Genomic DNA, 15788 nt, shown 5'->3' on the forward strand with positions numbered 1-15788 from the left:
AATAAAAGATAGTAAAAGGGATGTCTATGAGCCTGGTAATGCTGCAGTGGGTGCTGTTTATTTGAGGGGCATGCACAAGGATACACTTTAAAAATGAACTCGGGGGGAGGGGTGGCTAGAGAGATGACTCAGTGGTTAAGACACTGGCTGCTCTTACAAAGTACCCAGGTTCAGTTCCCACCCCTCATATGTCGGCTAACAGCCATCTGTAACTCCAGTTCCAGGGGATATGACTCCCTCTTCTCATCTCTGTGGGCACTGCATGACACAGGTGCACTTACATACATGTAGGCAATACACTCTTACACATAAAATAAAAATAATAAATAAAATACAAAAAACCTTCATGTGGACACTTCCTCCACCCAGGGAGATAGGTTATGACTCCTGCATGTGAAGGGTGGTGCTCCCAGGGAGCCAAACTTGATAAGACGCTCACGTCAACAGAACCCAACAGAGAACCACAGAGAAGCATGTGTGTGTGCCCAGGATAAGGAGGGCATCCTGGTGGGGGCTGAGGGCAGGCATCCCCATTTGGGCTCAGTTCCCTCCTGTTCCATCTGAGGAAGTCTGGGGACTGATTAGACATCTTGGTCCCCCTCCACTTCCCTTTGTGAGAATGACAGAGGGAAGGGAGGTCTAGCTTACTTTAGAGGCCTGTTGAATCTCTTCTGTTTTCCCTATCCCTCCATTCTCTGACTTAGGGCTTTTATCCTTCTTACTCTGCACCTGAGTCTCTCAACCCCTCTCTATCCCAGTCCCCCCACCCACTTATACTCAAGAACCTCTGTGACAGATGCTCCACCATTGTTCAAGTCTGGATTTTTCTGTCTCCACCCCCACTCCTTCTGTACCCCAATAGCTACCCTAAAGTCAGTGCTGCTGTTGCTGCTGCTGCTGCTTCTTCTTCCTCTTCGTCTTCCTCTGCTTCTGCTTCTTTTGGTATTTTTGAGACAGGGCCTCCCTGTAGCCCCAGCTGGCATGGAATTCTCTATGTAGACTAGGCTAGCTTCAAACTCCCAGAGATTCACCTGCCTCCGCCTCCCATGTGCTGGGATTAAAGGTGTGGCCCAGCTGGTACTTATTTTTTTTTAAGATTTTTTTATGTGCATGTATGTGTGCCTGCATGAATTTATGTGCACTATGTGGATTCAGGAGCCCAAAGAGGCCAGAGAGGGTATTGGATCTCTTGGAACTGGACGTACAAGCTGTTGTTAGCCCTCATGTGGATTCTGGGAACTAAACCCAGGTCCTCTGCAAGAAAAGTTAATGCTCTTAACTGCTGAGCCATCTCTGCAGTCCCTAAAAATTTAAAAATTATGTGTATGTGTATGTCTCTGTATGGGTATGTGCACATAAGTACAGATGCCCATAGAAGCCAGAGGCGTCAGATCCCCCTGAAGCTGGAGTTATAGGTGGTTGTGAATCCCCCACATGGGTGCTGAGAATCAAACTTGGGTCCTTTGAAAGAGCAGTGTGTGCCCTTAACTTCTGAGTGGTTAGTACTTCTTCAAGGCCACCCTCCACTGGCTGCATCAAGAGAGAAGACCATACCTTTTGGCAGGTGACATCACAGAACAATGCTCCCCCTCCCGTCAGTTGTCCCTGCCCCTCCAGCTTGGTGGCTTCTGGAGGCCTGCAGAAGTAGTCATACCCTCAACCCCACACCCCTTGCCAAGGTTGTCAGGGAATCCTTCAGGTGCTAGATGCCAGGGATTCAGACAGCAGGCCACACTTTCAGGAGATCACCTGGTCTTGTGGGTGGGTGGGCTGTGGGATTTGCAAAGCAAGAAGTCATGTTAAAGCTAGGACTCTGTTCTGCACCTCTTCAGGGTCCCCATAGGCAATCCAACCCAATTTTCAACCAACAATCTCCCATGTCCAGGCCCTCTGGGATCTAAGCCTCTGTCCCTCAGTTGTTCCTTACCCAAGGTGGGCCAAGTGGATATTCTCGTAGACCTGGATTTCAGGTTTGAAGTGAGGGAGCGAGGCATCTAGGGAGAAGGAGCCATAGAAGTACCTAGATAACTCAGAGATGTGCTCCCTACCACTTCCCCCTACCCCAAGAAGAGAGAGCCAGAGTGAAGAGGTGAGCCCAGCTCTTTGCCTCACATCCGTGTGACCTCGGAGGGAGGGAAGGACTCACCTCTGTCTTGAGCTCTTTGAGCCCTCCGCCTCCAGAGCACAATCCCTAGTGCCAGGATGATGAATCCTTGCACCCCTGTGACCAACAGCATCAGGATCCAGGGCACATCCCAGCTCGGGAAAGAGGCGCAGACACTGGGAGAAGGATCCGTGGGTGCTGTCATGACAGTAAGACAAAAACAATGGAGAGAGCATGATAAGAGGTCCTGCAGCCGCCTGGAAGGAGGATCAGGAAGGCCACAGCGACATGCCCTGATGGTGCCCACAAGAGTGTGGTCTCTTCTCTTGAAGCAGCTAGGGAAAGGGCGGCCCTGAGTCAAGGGCTGCTTCTCCGAAGTCTGGTGGGCTCTTCCTGTAGAAGACTCTAGAAGCTGCCTCCAGCATCCACCACCTTGTGACTATGCTCATTGCCAGTCGTCTCTCCCTGACCTCAGGAGCCAGCATCACCGCCAACATCGTGCATTCATTCTCTAAGCCCATCAGTTGCTTGGTTTCCCGAAACAATGACCGTTTGCTCCTCTTTCTGCCTTGTAAATGGGCTATTCTACACCTAGTAGATTTTCTCTCTATATAATGGCCGTTTATTATAGAACAGTTATATATTTTTCTTCTGCTTTCTCTGTGAATAGGTCATTATATCAGCAATAAGTACATCTCTTCTTCAGCAGAGTCCCTAGCAATAATCCTTATCTACTTCCTGTCTGCAATGGGAACATCCACAGATACCATAGATTAGAATATTTCTTTGTTTTGTTTTTTAAAATATTTTTATTATTTTGGGGTTGGAGAGATGACTCAGCGGTTAAGAGCACTGACTGCTCTTGCAGAGGACCCAGGTTTGAGTCCCAGCACCCACATGGTGGTTAACAGCTGTCCCTAACTCCACTTCCAGGGGATCCAATGCCCTCTTCCTACCTCTTTAAAAATATTTTTATCTTTATGTGTATGAGTATATTGCCTGCATGTATGTAAGTGCACCTGTGTCATTCAATGCCTGTGGAAGTCAGGAGAGGCCATCAGATCCCCTAGAATTGGAGCTATGGATGGTTGTTAGCCATTATGTGGGTGCTGGGAATCGAACACAGGTCCTCTGAAAGAGCTCCAATGCTCTTAACCACTGAGCCATCTCTCCAGCCTCTCTTTTGTTTGAAAAAGGGTTTCATGTAGACCAGACTGGGCTTCAATTCCTGCCTCAGCCTCCTGAGTGCTGGGATTACAGATATGTATTGCTGTATCTGACTCAGACTGGCTTATTTCTTTTCTTTATTTTTTTATTATTTTTATGTGTATGAGTGTATTGCCTGCATGTATGTAAGTGCACCCGTATTGTGCAATGCCCGCAAGGACAGAAGAGGCCATTGGATCCCCTGGAACTGGAGTTACGGACAGTTGTTAGCTGCCATGTGGGTGCTGGGATTCGAACCCGGGTCTTCTGCAAGAACCAGTGTTCTTAACCGCTGAGCCATCTCTCCAGCCCCTATTTCTTTTATTTTAATGATTTGTTTTGTTTTGTTTTTTGGAGACTGGGTCATAGTCTGGCCAGCTTTGAACTCACTGTTACAAAGGCTGGCCACAAACCCCTGATCTTCTTCCACTTCCCAAGTGACAGGTGTGTACCACTGTGCTTAGCTCAGGTCAGTCATCTTCTTTCGTGTATGGAGGTATGTGGGTGTGTGTGGGCTTGTGCCTGTTTGTGTGCTCATGCACATACATGTGCATTGGAGGTCAGAGGTTAACCTCAGATATTGTTCCTTAAGAGTTATCGACCTAATTTTGTAAGACAGGGTATCTCACTGGCCTGGAGTTTGCAAAGTAGGCCAGGCTAGTTAGTCAGTGAGCCCCAGAGGTCCATCTATCTTTGCCTCTCCAGTGCTGGGATTACAAACAATGCATCATCATGCCTCACATTTTTATGTGACTTCTGGGGATTGAACCCAGGGCCTCATATTGGTGTTGTAAGCACTTTATTGACTATGCTCTTTCCTTACTCCTAGATCAACTTATTTCTAAACAATGGTATACCCCACCAAAATATAGGTCTCGCTTCCCAGTCTATTCCATCAGAAAGCTGGCTTAGCAAATCCATCTTTGTTATGGATTCGGTTAATGAGAAAAAAAAGCTTTCCCCTCCAGGGAAGTTACCCCCCAACCTGGCCTGATTTGCTTCCTACCCATGAGGGATGTGCCAGAGGAACGCTTTTCCATATCCTCCCAAAGTTTACCTGCCAGGCTAAAGCTGAACCTTTTGTTCTGAGGCATGAGGCAGCGGATGGTCCTTGGCCTACGGCTCCTGGGGTCAGAAAGCCCCTCCGAAGGACACACCAAGAGCAAGGCAGCCCCATCACTCCAAAAGTACTGAGGATGTCCTTTCACAGGATTCTTCCCCTCTAGCCAGGTCACAGAGTCCAGACGCCTGGCTGGGACCACAGAGCACAGGAGAACAGAGCAAAAGGAGCCATCTGTAGACTTGGCCGAGAACTGGGACCCTGGTGGGAGAGAAGGACTCCTCAGTTCTTTATGTATTGTCCTAGTGGCCCGAGACATCATACCCCAAATCACCTTTGAGCACGGAGACATCGTACACCCTCCAGTTCCGGTACTTGTGTTGCTCATCCATCACAGTGCACCAGTACCTCCCGGCATCTTCATCCTTGGACCCCTCCAGCCATAAAGAATAGTTTCCCAGGAGTCTGAACCTGGAATCCTTTTCAGGTTTCTCAAGATCTGAGACTGACCTGTCCACTTGGACCTGGGCCACCAAAATGGTGGAAGAGCTTGTTGCAGGACTGCGGAACCAAGACAGGAGCTGCTCCCCATGCAGTGAGGGAGGTGAAGGACACGGCAGCTCCATCGACTCCCCTGAGACTACATAGATGGCCTGGATGCTGTCTGTGGAAAGATGGCTGTGTCAGAGCAGAGACTTCCATCCCATCAGCACGCCCCTACTTTATCTGGTTCCCTCCTCTCTGGGGGTCCCTAACCACTGATTTAGCAGGTAAGCACATTTCTCAGGTGACAGTTACAGAGAGAGTTGGGCAGGGGTGTAGCTCAGTTGGTAAAGTGCTTGCCTGAGGCCCTGGGTTCCATCCCAAACTGAAAGGGGAAAAAAAAATTATGGGAGTAGAGCTCAGAGTTCAGTTGATAGAGTGCTTGCCTAGCATTCACGAAGCCCTGACTCTGATCCCCAGCACTGGATAACCCCCTAAATTGGTCATGGTGGTACATGCCTGTAATCCCAGCACTTGGGATCTAGAGACAAGAAGATCAGAAGTTCAAGGTCCTCCTTAGCTATGTAATGAGTTCAAGGCCATCCTGGGATACATGAGACCCTGTTGGAAGAAAGAAAAAAAGAAAGGAAAGAAGGAAGGAAGGAGAGAGAGGGAGAGAGAGAGGAATGAGAGAAAGAGAAAGACAGATAGATACAGACAGCAACAGAGACCCATTAAAGGAGCTGGAGAGATGGTTCAGTGATTAAGAGCATTGACTGCTTTTGTAGAGGACCCAGGTTCAGTTCCCAGCCCCCACATGGCAGCTAACAACTGTCAGTAACTCCAGGAGATCCAACGCCCTCTTCTGGCCGCCATGGGAAGTACATGCATGAATCATGGAGAACCTTTTCTTTTTATTCAGTGGGATGGTGCCCTCCACCTTCAGGCTAGGTCTTCCCTCCTCTCTGAAGAGGAGATAAACGTCTCTGGAAATGTCCTTACAGACATGCCTTGAGATGTGTCGCATAGGTGATTCTAAATGCAGTCGGGTTGATGGGGAAGATGATCCATCACAACTACATAGCTCAACTCTCATCTTGTATAAAAAAAAGTCAATAAATAAGTACACCTTTTTTTTTTTTTTGAGACAGGGTCTCATGTATCCCAGAATAGCCTTGAACTGACTGTATGGCTGAGGATTACCTGGAACTTGTGATCTTCCTGTCTCTTCCTCCCAAGTGCTGATTAGACCAACATGCCTGGTTTATGTGGTGCTAAGGACAAAACTCTAGGCTGGACATCAAACCCAGGGCCTCATGCATACTAGGTAAGTGCTCTTCTCTGCCCATTGAGCTACATCCCCAGACCTAGTACTTATATTAAAAAAAAATACCGGAAACTGGGGCTGAAGAGATGGTTCAGCAGTTAAAGAGCACTGGCTGCTCTTGCAGAGAACCTGGGTTCAGTTCCCAGCACATGGTGGCTAACAATGATCAGTTGGATCTGACACCCTCTTTTGGTCTCCAAGGGCATTATGTGCACAGGTGCTCTTACATACATGCAGGCAAAACACTCATAAAATAAAAAATACATAATTAGATAGCTGAGGAGACAGCTCAGCAGTCAAGAGCACTGGTTGCTCTGGCAGAGCACCCAGGTTCACCAGCACCCACTTGGTGGCTAACACCAGTCTGTAACTCCAATTCCAATGGATATGACACCCTCTTCTGACTTTTTCAGGCATTGCATGACACGGGTGCACTTACATACATGCAGACAACACACTCATACACATAAAATAAAGATAAAAGATTTTTTTACAAAAATAATGAATACTTTTTTAAAGCCAGGTGTTGTGGCAACTGCCTTTAGTCCTAGCACTCAGGAGACACGGCAGGTGGATCTTTGTGAGATCAAGGCCAGCCTGGTCTACATAGTGAATTCCAAGCCAGCTGGGGCTACAGGAGACCCTGTCTCAAAAAACAACCAAAAATAAAAATAATAAAGTTAAGGAACCTGAAACTTAAAAAAAATAAAATAAAACAAAAATAAAAACTAAAATAAAAGGAAAAAAGGCTGGACATGGAGCATGGTGGTACATGCTTTTAATTCCAGCACTTGGAAGACAGAGGCAGGCAGATCTCTGAGTTCAGGCCAGCCTGGACCACATACGGAGTGCCAGGCCACCCAGGGTACATAGTGAGACTCTGTCTCAAAAAAGAGGAAACTGTACATAACCTGGGCCCCCAATACTTTTGGGTCTCCTCAGTACTAGCGGCAGTGAGAGATCAAACATGGTAAGTCTGCCGTCTTAAATCGGATACCTACTGAAGGCTCTAAGGAGAAGGAGCAGCAGTCCCTCCCAGGCTTTTCAAATAGCTGAAGAGTCAGTCCCTTGCTTCCTGTCCCTTACCTGCAGTGGCCTGGAGCTGCCCACACAAGAACAGAAGGAAGAGGGCTATGACTGCCATGGGGAGAGGCTGCCAAGTTCTGCTCCAAGACCTGGTGTTTCCCATGAGGAAACATGGCACAGATAAAGGCCCACAGTCCCTGGGCTGGAGCCACTGGGTCTCTGGAGGGGATGGAAATACTGGGAGATAAAACTCAGTTGCATGTCTACAGAGAAAAAAGGAACCTCCATCTTTTGGTTCTGGCATTGGGGGGAGGAACTGGTCCAAGCTGCTCCTGTGTAGACAGTGTCCCAGCTGTCTACCTCTTCTCAGCCTAGGAGTACCTTCTGTGGTTTCTCTTCCACCAGTGAAACACCAGGCATGAGTCAAAGAACTGAAGCTTCGGGGCTGGAGAGATGGCTCAGGGGTTAAGAACACTGGTTGTTCTTGCGGAAGACCGGGGTTCGAATCCCAGCACCCACATGGCAGCTAACAACCGACCGTAACTCCAGTTCCTCTTCTGTCCTCCGTGGGGACTGCATGACAGGGGTGCGCTTACCTACATGCAGGCAATAAATACATGCATACACATAAAATTAAAAAGAAAAAAAACCTGAAGCTTCGTCCTCCTTGGAATGCCCCACAAAACCATACACTCTGGCAGTGCTTCAAGAGTGACCTCAAATGACTTTTCCTGTGGCTGCCTGGCATGTTGTGCATAGACTCCTCCAGAACCCTGAGGACTGTCTTCAGCTATTACTCAAGAAGGGCAGCAGGGGACCTGGATGGGTGTCTGCTGCAGGCAGGACTCATGAGGCAGGCCTTCATGCAGTTCCAATAGTTGACTGCAGAGGTCAGAGAAAGGTGTCAGATTCCCTGGAACTGGAATTATGGATAGTGGATTATGGATATCCCATGTGGATACTGGGAACGGAACCTAGGTCATCTGCAAGAGCAGCTCACGCTCTTAATCACTAAGCCATTTTTCCAGCCTGCCTCCTCTGTCTTCCAAGTTCTGGGATGGCAGGTGTACACCACCATGACTGGCTATTTTTTTTTTTTGGTCTTTTTGAGACAGGGTCTCCCTGTAGCCCCTAGAACTCACTATGTAGACCAGGCTGGCCTTGAACTCACAGAGATCCGCCTGCCTCTGCCTCCCGAGTGCTGGCATTAAGGCGTGCGCCACCACGCCCGGCGAGAACCTGGTATTTCTTTTAATGAATACATCCTTGGACTCTGTGCGTGTTAGTTGCTGAGGTTTGAACACGCTAAGCAAGCGCCCTTGAGCAACGCCCCCAGCTCCAGATTCTTCGCTCCAGAGTGTGCTGATACAAGGATAGGGAGAATAATGATAAGGTAACCATGCCTAAGAATTTCCCAAGTCTCGGAGCCGCGAGCTCCTCCAAATAATTTCCGAACAGAGCTGCACCCCCTGACGCAACAACGCGGAACCTTCTGCCCGCGCACCATGAACCTCCGGCCGGACACAAGCGCGGGGCGGAGCGGGTACGTGCTGACATCAGGCACGCAGCGCCTCCAAGGCCGAGGGCGGGGCCGGCAGGTACCTGCGGCCGAGGAGCAGCGGCCCGAGCCGGGGCCATGGCGAAGCTGCTGAGCTGTGTCCTCGGCCCCCGGCTGTACAAGATCTACCGGGAGCGGGACCCGGACCGGACCCCGCCGGGCGTGCCCGAGACGCCCACTGTCGTCACCGCCCCCTCCTCCAGCTCCTGGGTGAGTCGTGCGCCCCCCCCGGCCGGGGCATGGTACGGTCCGAACCCTTGCAGGCCGCGACCCGCCGGGCGCGCCCACTCCTGGGAACGGGGGGGGGGCGCGTGTCAAGCGGGTGGTCGGTGGCGCCTTCACCCGGCGCGGCTTCCACGACCAGCGCTGGTTCCACGGACTGCGCTTACTTTTTCCTCTCTGCGATCCACCACTCTGCGCGGCCATGGTTCATGCTGTTAAGTCCTGCGAGATACAGCCTGCGTGGACTGGCGGGTTTTGCATTCATAGTTCCAGTTTTTTCTCTCGTCCCCAGGCTCTGTTAATTTTCCCTTCTAACCTGTCCATTTCATATCGTGTGTTGTGCATCGTGTACAAATCGGTTAGCCGCCTTTATCTCCCCACCCTTCAAACCTGGCCTGAAAACCCCAGGGTTATTGCATTCAGAAAAGCTGCAGCTCGTGGTAGGCTGGTCTACATATTCTCTTCCCTTTTTATTTGGTTTTGAATTAGATTCAGTAACCCCTAAGACTGCCAACATTCTTTTCGAATCAAATTACTCTTCCATCAGAAGCTGTTCTTTCCCTCTTAGAACTGTCACTGCGTTTTTCTTTTCTTCTCTAACCCCTCTCCCCGTATGCACAGAACGACAACCCATTTAAATCCGGGTTTTGGAAAAGGAGCAAAAGTCTCCCAAATCTTGGTTTCACTTTTGCTTCTAAGTCCCGCAGCCTGTGTTTTCTCAGTCAGAATTGAGAAATCAGGGTTAGGGTCAGGGAAGAGGCTTCTACAGAGTCCAGGGATATCCCCAGAGAAATGGCCAAATTGGCTAGAGCCAGGTGGAGCACACTGGGGTTTCTGGAAGGAAAGATCAGTCAAGCCACAGGGTCCTTAACAGGCCATCTGTTCGGCAGGATACTTATTACCAGCCTCGTGCCTTGGAGAAGCATGCGGACAGCATCCTGGCACTGGTAAGTCAGCTCCAACATCTGCGATGTGCTGCTTCTTGTCAGACCCAGCTGCCTTCTTGACGTTACTCCTCCCTAGCCTGGGAGAAGGCAGCACCCATGGGACTGGGGGATGCTCTGGGCTCTCTATAGCAGAACTTGCCAACACATACACACCAACCCATCCCAAGTGCACACAGTTGGTGTCCCCCCTTGGTATGGAGCATAGCTTTCTCTGGGATAGATTGAGCCCTGAGGAAAACATGTTTACTCTTGAGACCATCTGCAGGTGCTGAGTCCCGAAGTCCCCAGTGACCTGTCCTCCTTGGCAACTAACCTCTTTGGCTGCAGAGACAGCTGTTCTCTCTGGCAGCGTTCCTATGGTGACGTTTGTGCATCTCTTCGGGACAAGGCCTGGGGCTATTCGGAGCTGGGCCAACTGAGGAGGCTTGATTAACTTGCTTAGACAGAGAGCCTGGTGTTTGAAATGTGAGGAAATGGGGACTGGAGAGATTGCTCAGCAGTTAAGAACATTGGTTGTTCTTGCAGAAGACCCGGGTTTGAATCCCAGCACCCACATGGCAGCTAACAACTGTTCGTAACTCCAGTCCCAGGATATCTGACAGCCTCTTCTGACCTCTGTGGGCATTGCACAACAAGGGGTACACTTACCTACATGCATACACATAAAATAATAAATAAAATTTTTTTTAAAAAGTTAAAAAAAATGTGAGGAAATGATGTCAACCTCTATTATGCTCAGACACACTACCTATCAACAGATGTCTGTGTACCTACTGTGTGTGTGATGTCATGCACAGAGCGGGTACTCAGTGCGATGGTCCTCAGGTTGTCCCCTTGCTCAGAGCCTAAGCCTAGGCAGATCAGTGTGTGTGTGCACACGCAGTCGTATTGATTGCCTGTCTCTCGGCTGCAGGCTTCAGTCTTCTGGTCCATCTCTTATTACTCCTCTCCCTTCGCCGCCTTCTACTTATACAGGAAAGGTCAGTGTGGTTTCCAAGGTGGTGGGACAGGAAATGGGCAGGTCACTGGCAGATGAACCAACTCCCCAAGACGAAGAGGGGCCTATGCAGATGGCTTGGCTTACCTTTCCTACCAGGCATCTTCTCTCTCTGAGAGTATAGCTGTCCCAAAGGGAGGGTGAGGGTGGAGGCTGTGTCCAGATTGGGAAGAGGCCCTGTGGAGACCTCATCGTGTCCCTCTCCCCTCCCAGGTTACTTGAGTTTGTCCAAAGTGGTGCCGTTTTCTCACTATGCTGGGACTTTGCTGCTCCTGCTGGCAGGTGTGGCCTGCCTCCGAGGTAGGTAGAGAGGAGCCTTGTTTGGATCTGACACTGGACACATAAAAGTGCTTTTTGCATGTACAGGGGCTGGGCCCTGCAGGGGAAAAACTGAGAATGATCTAAGGTATAAAGTTATGAGCTTTTCCTCATGCACTTATGACATAAGTATGAAAAACTAATGAACAGAACAGTTTGCTGTTACCTATGAAACATGGCTGTACTTCACAAGAACTCCATGCATGTCTATGTACACTGAGGAGTTCCTAGGTATGCGTAAGCAATGTAAATGAACAAGAATACAGCATGCAACAGTTTAAGAATTCTCAACTGGAAACAACCACAGTGGTTGCAAACATCAAATACGTCATGTGGTGTGGCTGTGCTGTAGACACTACACAGCACTGCAGGTCACGGATAGAATGTTATGGGGAAGAAGCAGGCCCCAAGCAGCATGCTGCACCCATATGAAGTTCAGGAGAAGCTCGGTGTGATCATGTAGGCCTGTAATCCCTTACCTTACATGGGTAAGGCTGAGGCAGGTAGATGGTAAGTTTCAGATCCTGTCTCAATAAATAGTAATTATGTAAGTAAATCAAGTTCAGGAAGGATGCATATGTGTGTGTTAAGTCCCTATAGAGACCCTGGTTACCTTGACAATCTGGTGAGGGATTAACTGGGGTGGAGAGGTACAGGCTGGGGAGACCCCGGGTAGGAAGTAACTTTGTTCTTTTTTAAAAAATTTTAAAACTCTGTGTGTGTGTGTGTGTGTGTGTGTGTGTGTGTGTGTGTTCAGAGAACAACTTGCCAGAGTCAGTTCCCTCCTTCCACCATGTGGGTTCTGAGGATTGAACTCTGATCTTCAGGCTTGGCAGAAGCACTGTTATCTGCTGAGCCATCTCACCAGTCCATTTTGCTTTTTTTTGAGACAGGGTCTCATGTAACTCAGGACAGCCTTGAACTCTTGATCCTCTTGTCTCTCCTCAGTGCTGGAGTTACCACAGTGGTCAGCAGTTTTCTCTTTTTTTAAAAAAAGATTTATTTTTACTTATGTGCGTATGTGCACGTATGTTTTCATATGTGCATACAGTGCCCAAGGAGACCAAAAGAGGGTATTAGATCCCCTGGAGCTGGAGTCATAAGCAGTTGTGATCCCCCTGATGTGGGTGAGTCCATCCCATGTCTTCTCCAAGAGTAGTAAGTGCTCTTAACTGCTGAACCATCTCTACAGCCTCAGTGTTTTCTTTCTTGAACTGGGTGATAGTCACGTTTACTTTGCACCTTTTAAATCATCTGTTTTCTGTGCATATGTCTTACCCCCTAAAAAGCAAATAAACCATTGAGCCCAGGATCTGCATACGATGACAGCGGGTGAAGGCAGTGTTTAGGGAGCCAAGGCTTTCTGCTTCTGCCTCCTGAGTGCCCAGATTGCAGGTGCACCACCACACCTGGCTACGTTTACATTTTTTGGCATAAATGGCTGCACTCCTCAGAAACGGCTCTCAGCTCGCCTCCGTTCCTCACTATCATACTGTTGTGGGCGCTACCCTGGGGGATGCTGAGTTCCAGTTCTTCCTAGTTTTGTTTTGTAGCACGCAGTCCCCTGACATTCCTACCTCAGCCCCAGGCACAATGCCTGCTTTCTGAGGGCCAGGAGCTGTATCTGTCCTGGGATACATGAGACTCCCATCTCAAAAAACAAAACCAAGGTCAGCAAAATTACTTAGCAGGTAAAAGTGCTTGCTACACAAACCTGGAAACCTGATCTCATAGTGGAGGTAGAAAACCAACTTCTGAAAGTTGTCCTCTGACCTCCATACATGTACTGTAAAGCAAACGTGTGCCTGCATACTTACACACTAATAATTAACTTCATTTAATTTAAAAAAGAAAACCTGGGGCTGGAGATATGGCTCAGTGGTTAAGAGCATTGACTGCTCTTAGAGAGGACCCCGGTTCGATTCCCAGCACCCACATGGCGGCTGCGAACCATCCTTAACCCCAGTTCCAGGGGAATCTGAATTCCTCTTCTGACCTCCGTGGCATTGCATGACATGGGTGCACTCACATGCAGGCAATACACTCACACACATAAAATAAAAATAATAAATATTAAATTATATAAAATAAAATAGAAACCACGCACTTGGGAGGCAGAGGCAGGCGGATCTCTGTGAGTTTGAGGCCAGCCTGGTCTACATAGTGAGTTCCAGGACAGCTGGGGTTACAAGGAGACCCTGTCTCAAAAAGACAAAAAATAAAACCCACAAAAACTAATAAAAACTGAAGACTCGAAGGAAGAATGGTCAGCCGGTTGCTGGGTGTGGAGGAGAGAAGTTTTGATCCCTTCACAGCCCTTGGCTCTGTTTCCACTCATCTCTCCTTCCAGGGCCCTCTATCCCACCTCCAGCTCTTCTCTTTTTTTTCTGATCTTTTTGAAACGGTCTCCCTCTGTCCCCAGCTGGCCTGGAACTCACTAGGTAGACCAGGCTGGCCTTGATCTCACAGAGATCTGCCCGCCTGTGCCTCCAGTGTGCTGGGAGTAAAGGTGTGTGCCACCACACCCAGCCCAACTCTTTTTCTTAACTCCTAGGTAATTGGCAGCCCAGTTTTTCTAATACTGTTTTCTGTCCTGTCTACCAGGCCTCGGCCGCTGGACCAACCCCCAGTACCGACAGTTCATCACCATCTTGGAAGCCACACATCGGAACCAGTCTGCAGAAAACAAGGTGAGAGGCTCTAGGAAAGGGGTCAGATGTGTGTCCTGCTAGGCACAGCTTCGCCCACTGTGCCCAGGGCACCAGGCACTGGGTTTCACCGCAGGAGGAGGTGTTCCTCACTGGGTCTATGCTGCACACGCTGGGCCCCTTCTCCCCTCCTGAGCCTCTTCTTCCTCCATCCTGCTCCTCATGGCTACTCGGACAGAGCAGTCCTCTCCTCTCCCCTCCACGCCCATCTCCAGAATTGTCCAAACTGAAGCGTGCACATGTTTGTGAGAAGAGAGCTTCCTGTCACGGCAGCTCAGTTCTGTGTTTATTTTTGTTGTGTGCGTTGAATACCATGCTAGCTCTGTTTAGGGATGGAACAAGATGGACAGGTACATCCACTCCTGTGCCCAGGAGCACAGCGTGGTGCCAGCAGGGAGGAAAGCCAGGGCATAGCATCCTTTAAGTTGTGCCAGGCTGGTGCTGGAGTATGATTATCTTTGAGACGGAGTTGTGAAACCCCATAAAGTTCCTTCCTGGAATGAGGGGACTTCTGGGATCAAACACCATGACCACCATTGCTGTGCTAATGGTCCCGCCACACCACCACTTATAGAGCTGTCATGACTCTTCGGGACGCCACTGTCTGAGGCATGGTGTGTGTTGCACACACCCTTTCCAGCCCTCACACCACAACATGAGGCGGCCTAATTACCTCCATTTTTACAGCTGAGGAAACAGGCCAAAGGAGGTTAAGTGATCGTCACAGAGCCTCAGGGCACGGGCATATCCGAGCCAAGCCTGGCTGAAATTTACTTTTCTTCATTTTATTTTGTTTCATCATTTACATTTTTGTGCGTTTTTTTTTTTTTTTTTTTTTTTTTTTTTTTTTTTTTTCTATTGCTCTTTCTTAGTCAAGCTATTTTTGAAAATGTCAAAAAATTTCTGTGGCAGAAAATAACAAATAATCCTCAAAATAGCGCTGGCGCTCTGAGAAGGAGGGACAGCAGAGCGTGAGGACGCGGCTCCACGCCCGGAAAGCGTGGGGCCGACAGTGGGAGCCAGCGCAGATGGTGCAGGGCAGCTGGGGCCCGGATGCCATGTGAGGGAAGGTGGCCATGAGCATGGGACAGTCAGAGAGGACTTCATGTAGGGCGAGCCTAGCTGCCCCAGTGCATGGCACCCACGGTGGGCGTGACTTCCCTCATGTCAGTTATCTGACCGTCAGCTGATCTGCTGAGGGGTTTCTGAGCCTCTAGACAGCACCTCTGTAAAGGTCCCAGGTGGGGAGGGTGCGGCCGGCCAATGGGCCCCACTCACTTCTGCAGAAGTACTTACCATCCACACTAAGCGAGGGTTGGCTTCAGATGTTTCGTGACAGGATCTTGTCGTGTAGCCCAGGCTGACCTCACATTTCCAGTGATCCTTCTGAACACTGACATTACAGGCAGGGGCTACTATGCCGTCCTATTTTATTTTATTATTATTTTTTATTTTATTATTTTATTTTATTTTATTTTTTGGTCTTTTTTGAGACAGGGTCTCCCTGAGAGGGTTGGCGTTTCGTGACAGGATCTTGTCGTGTAGCCCAGGCTGACCTCACATTTCCAGTGATCCTTCTGAACACTGACATTACAGGCAGGGGCTACTATGCCATCCTATTTTATTTTATTATTTTTTATTTTTTATTATTTTATTTTATTTTATTTTTTGGTCTTTTTTGACAGGGTCTCCCTGTAGCCCCAGCTCCCCAGCTGTCCTGGAACTCACTCTGTAGACCAGGCTGGCTTTGAACTCCCTAAGATCCACCTGCCTCTGCCTCCCAAGTGCTGGGATTAAAGGCGTGGGCCACCACGCCCAGCCAAGGTTACAGT

At 49.1% G+C, this 15788-nt stretch overlaps 2 protein-coding genes across 4 annotated transcripts in view; one reads left to right on the plus strand and one right to left on the minus strand.

Moving 5' to 3' along the window:
• Positions 1-1379: 1379 nt before the first annotated feature.
• Positions 1380-8744, minus strand: Ly6g6f (lymphocyte antigen 6 family member G6F). Of its 2 annotated transcripts, none has more exons than XM_029557869.1 (6): positions 8378-8744; positions 4705-5034; positions 4368-4631; positions 2147-2302; positions 1928-1994; positions 1380-1770 (listed from the first exon to the last, which is right to left on the minus strand). In XM_029557869.1, the coding sequence occupies exons 1-6, from the start codon at positions 8412-8414 to the stop codon at positions 1746-1748; spliced, it is 879 nt and encodes a 292-aa protein (XP_029413729.1). In that variant the 5' UTR covers positions 8415-8744; the 3' UTR covers positions 1380-1745. The 2 variants fall into 2 exon arrangements, with proteins under 2 accessions (XP_029413729.1, XP_017650690.2); XM_017795201.2 differs by lacking the exon at positions 8378-8744 and adding an exon at positions 7267-7331.
• Positions 8745-8752: 8 nt separating this feature from the next.
• The window catches only part of Abhd16a (abhydrolase domain containing 16A), a 21246-nt gene continuing 14210 nt past the window's right edge, over positions 8753-15788 (plus strand). Inside the window, exons 1-5 of one of the 2 annotated variants that reach the window (XM_008821525.3) lie at positions 8753-8974; positions 9877-9933; positions 10847-10913; positions 11144-11230; positions 13853-13938. In XM_008821525.3, coding sequence (XP_008819747.1) covers positions 8843-8974; positions 9877-9933; positions 10847-10913; positions 11144-11230; positions 13853-13938 — 429 coding nt within the window. In that variant the 5' untranslated portion in view covers positions 8753-8842. The remainder of the gene's footprint in view (positions 8975-9876; positions 9934-10846; positions 10914-11143; positions 11231-13852; positions 13939-15788) is intronic. The other variant, XM_029557868.1, reaches the window with a different exon arrangement.

This window comes from Nannospalax galili, unplaced genomic scaffold (assembly GCF_000622305.1).
Source record: "Nannospalax galili isolate Female #2095 unplaced genomic scaffold, S.galili_v1.0 scaffold948, whole genome shotgun sequence".
Classification (NCBI taxonomy): Eukaryota; Metazoa; Chordata; class Mammalia; order Rodentia; family Spalacidae; genus Nannospalax; species Nannospalax galili.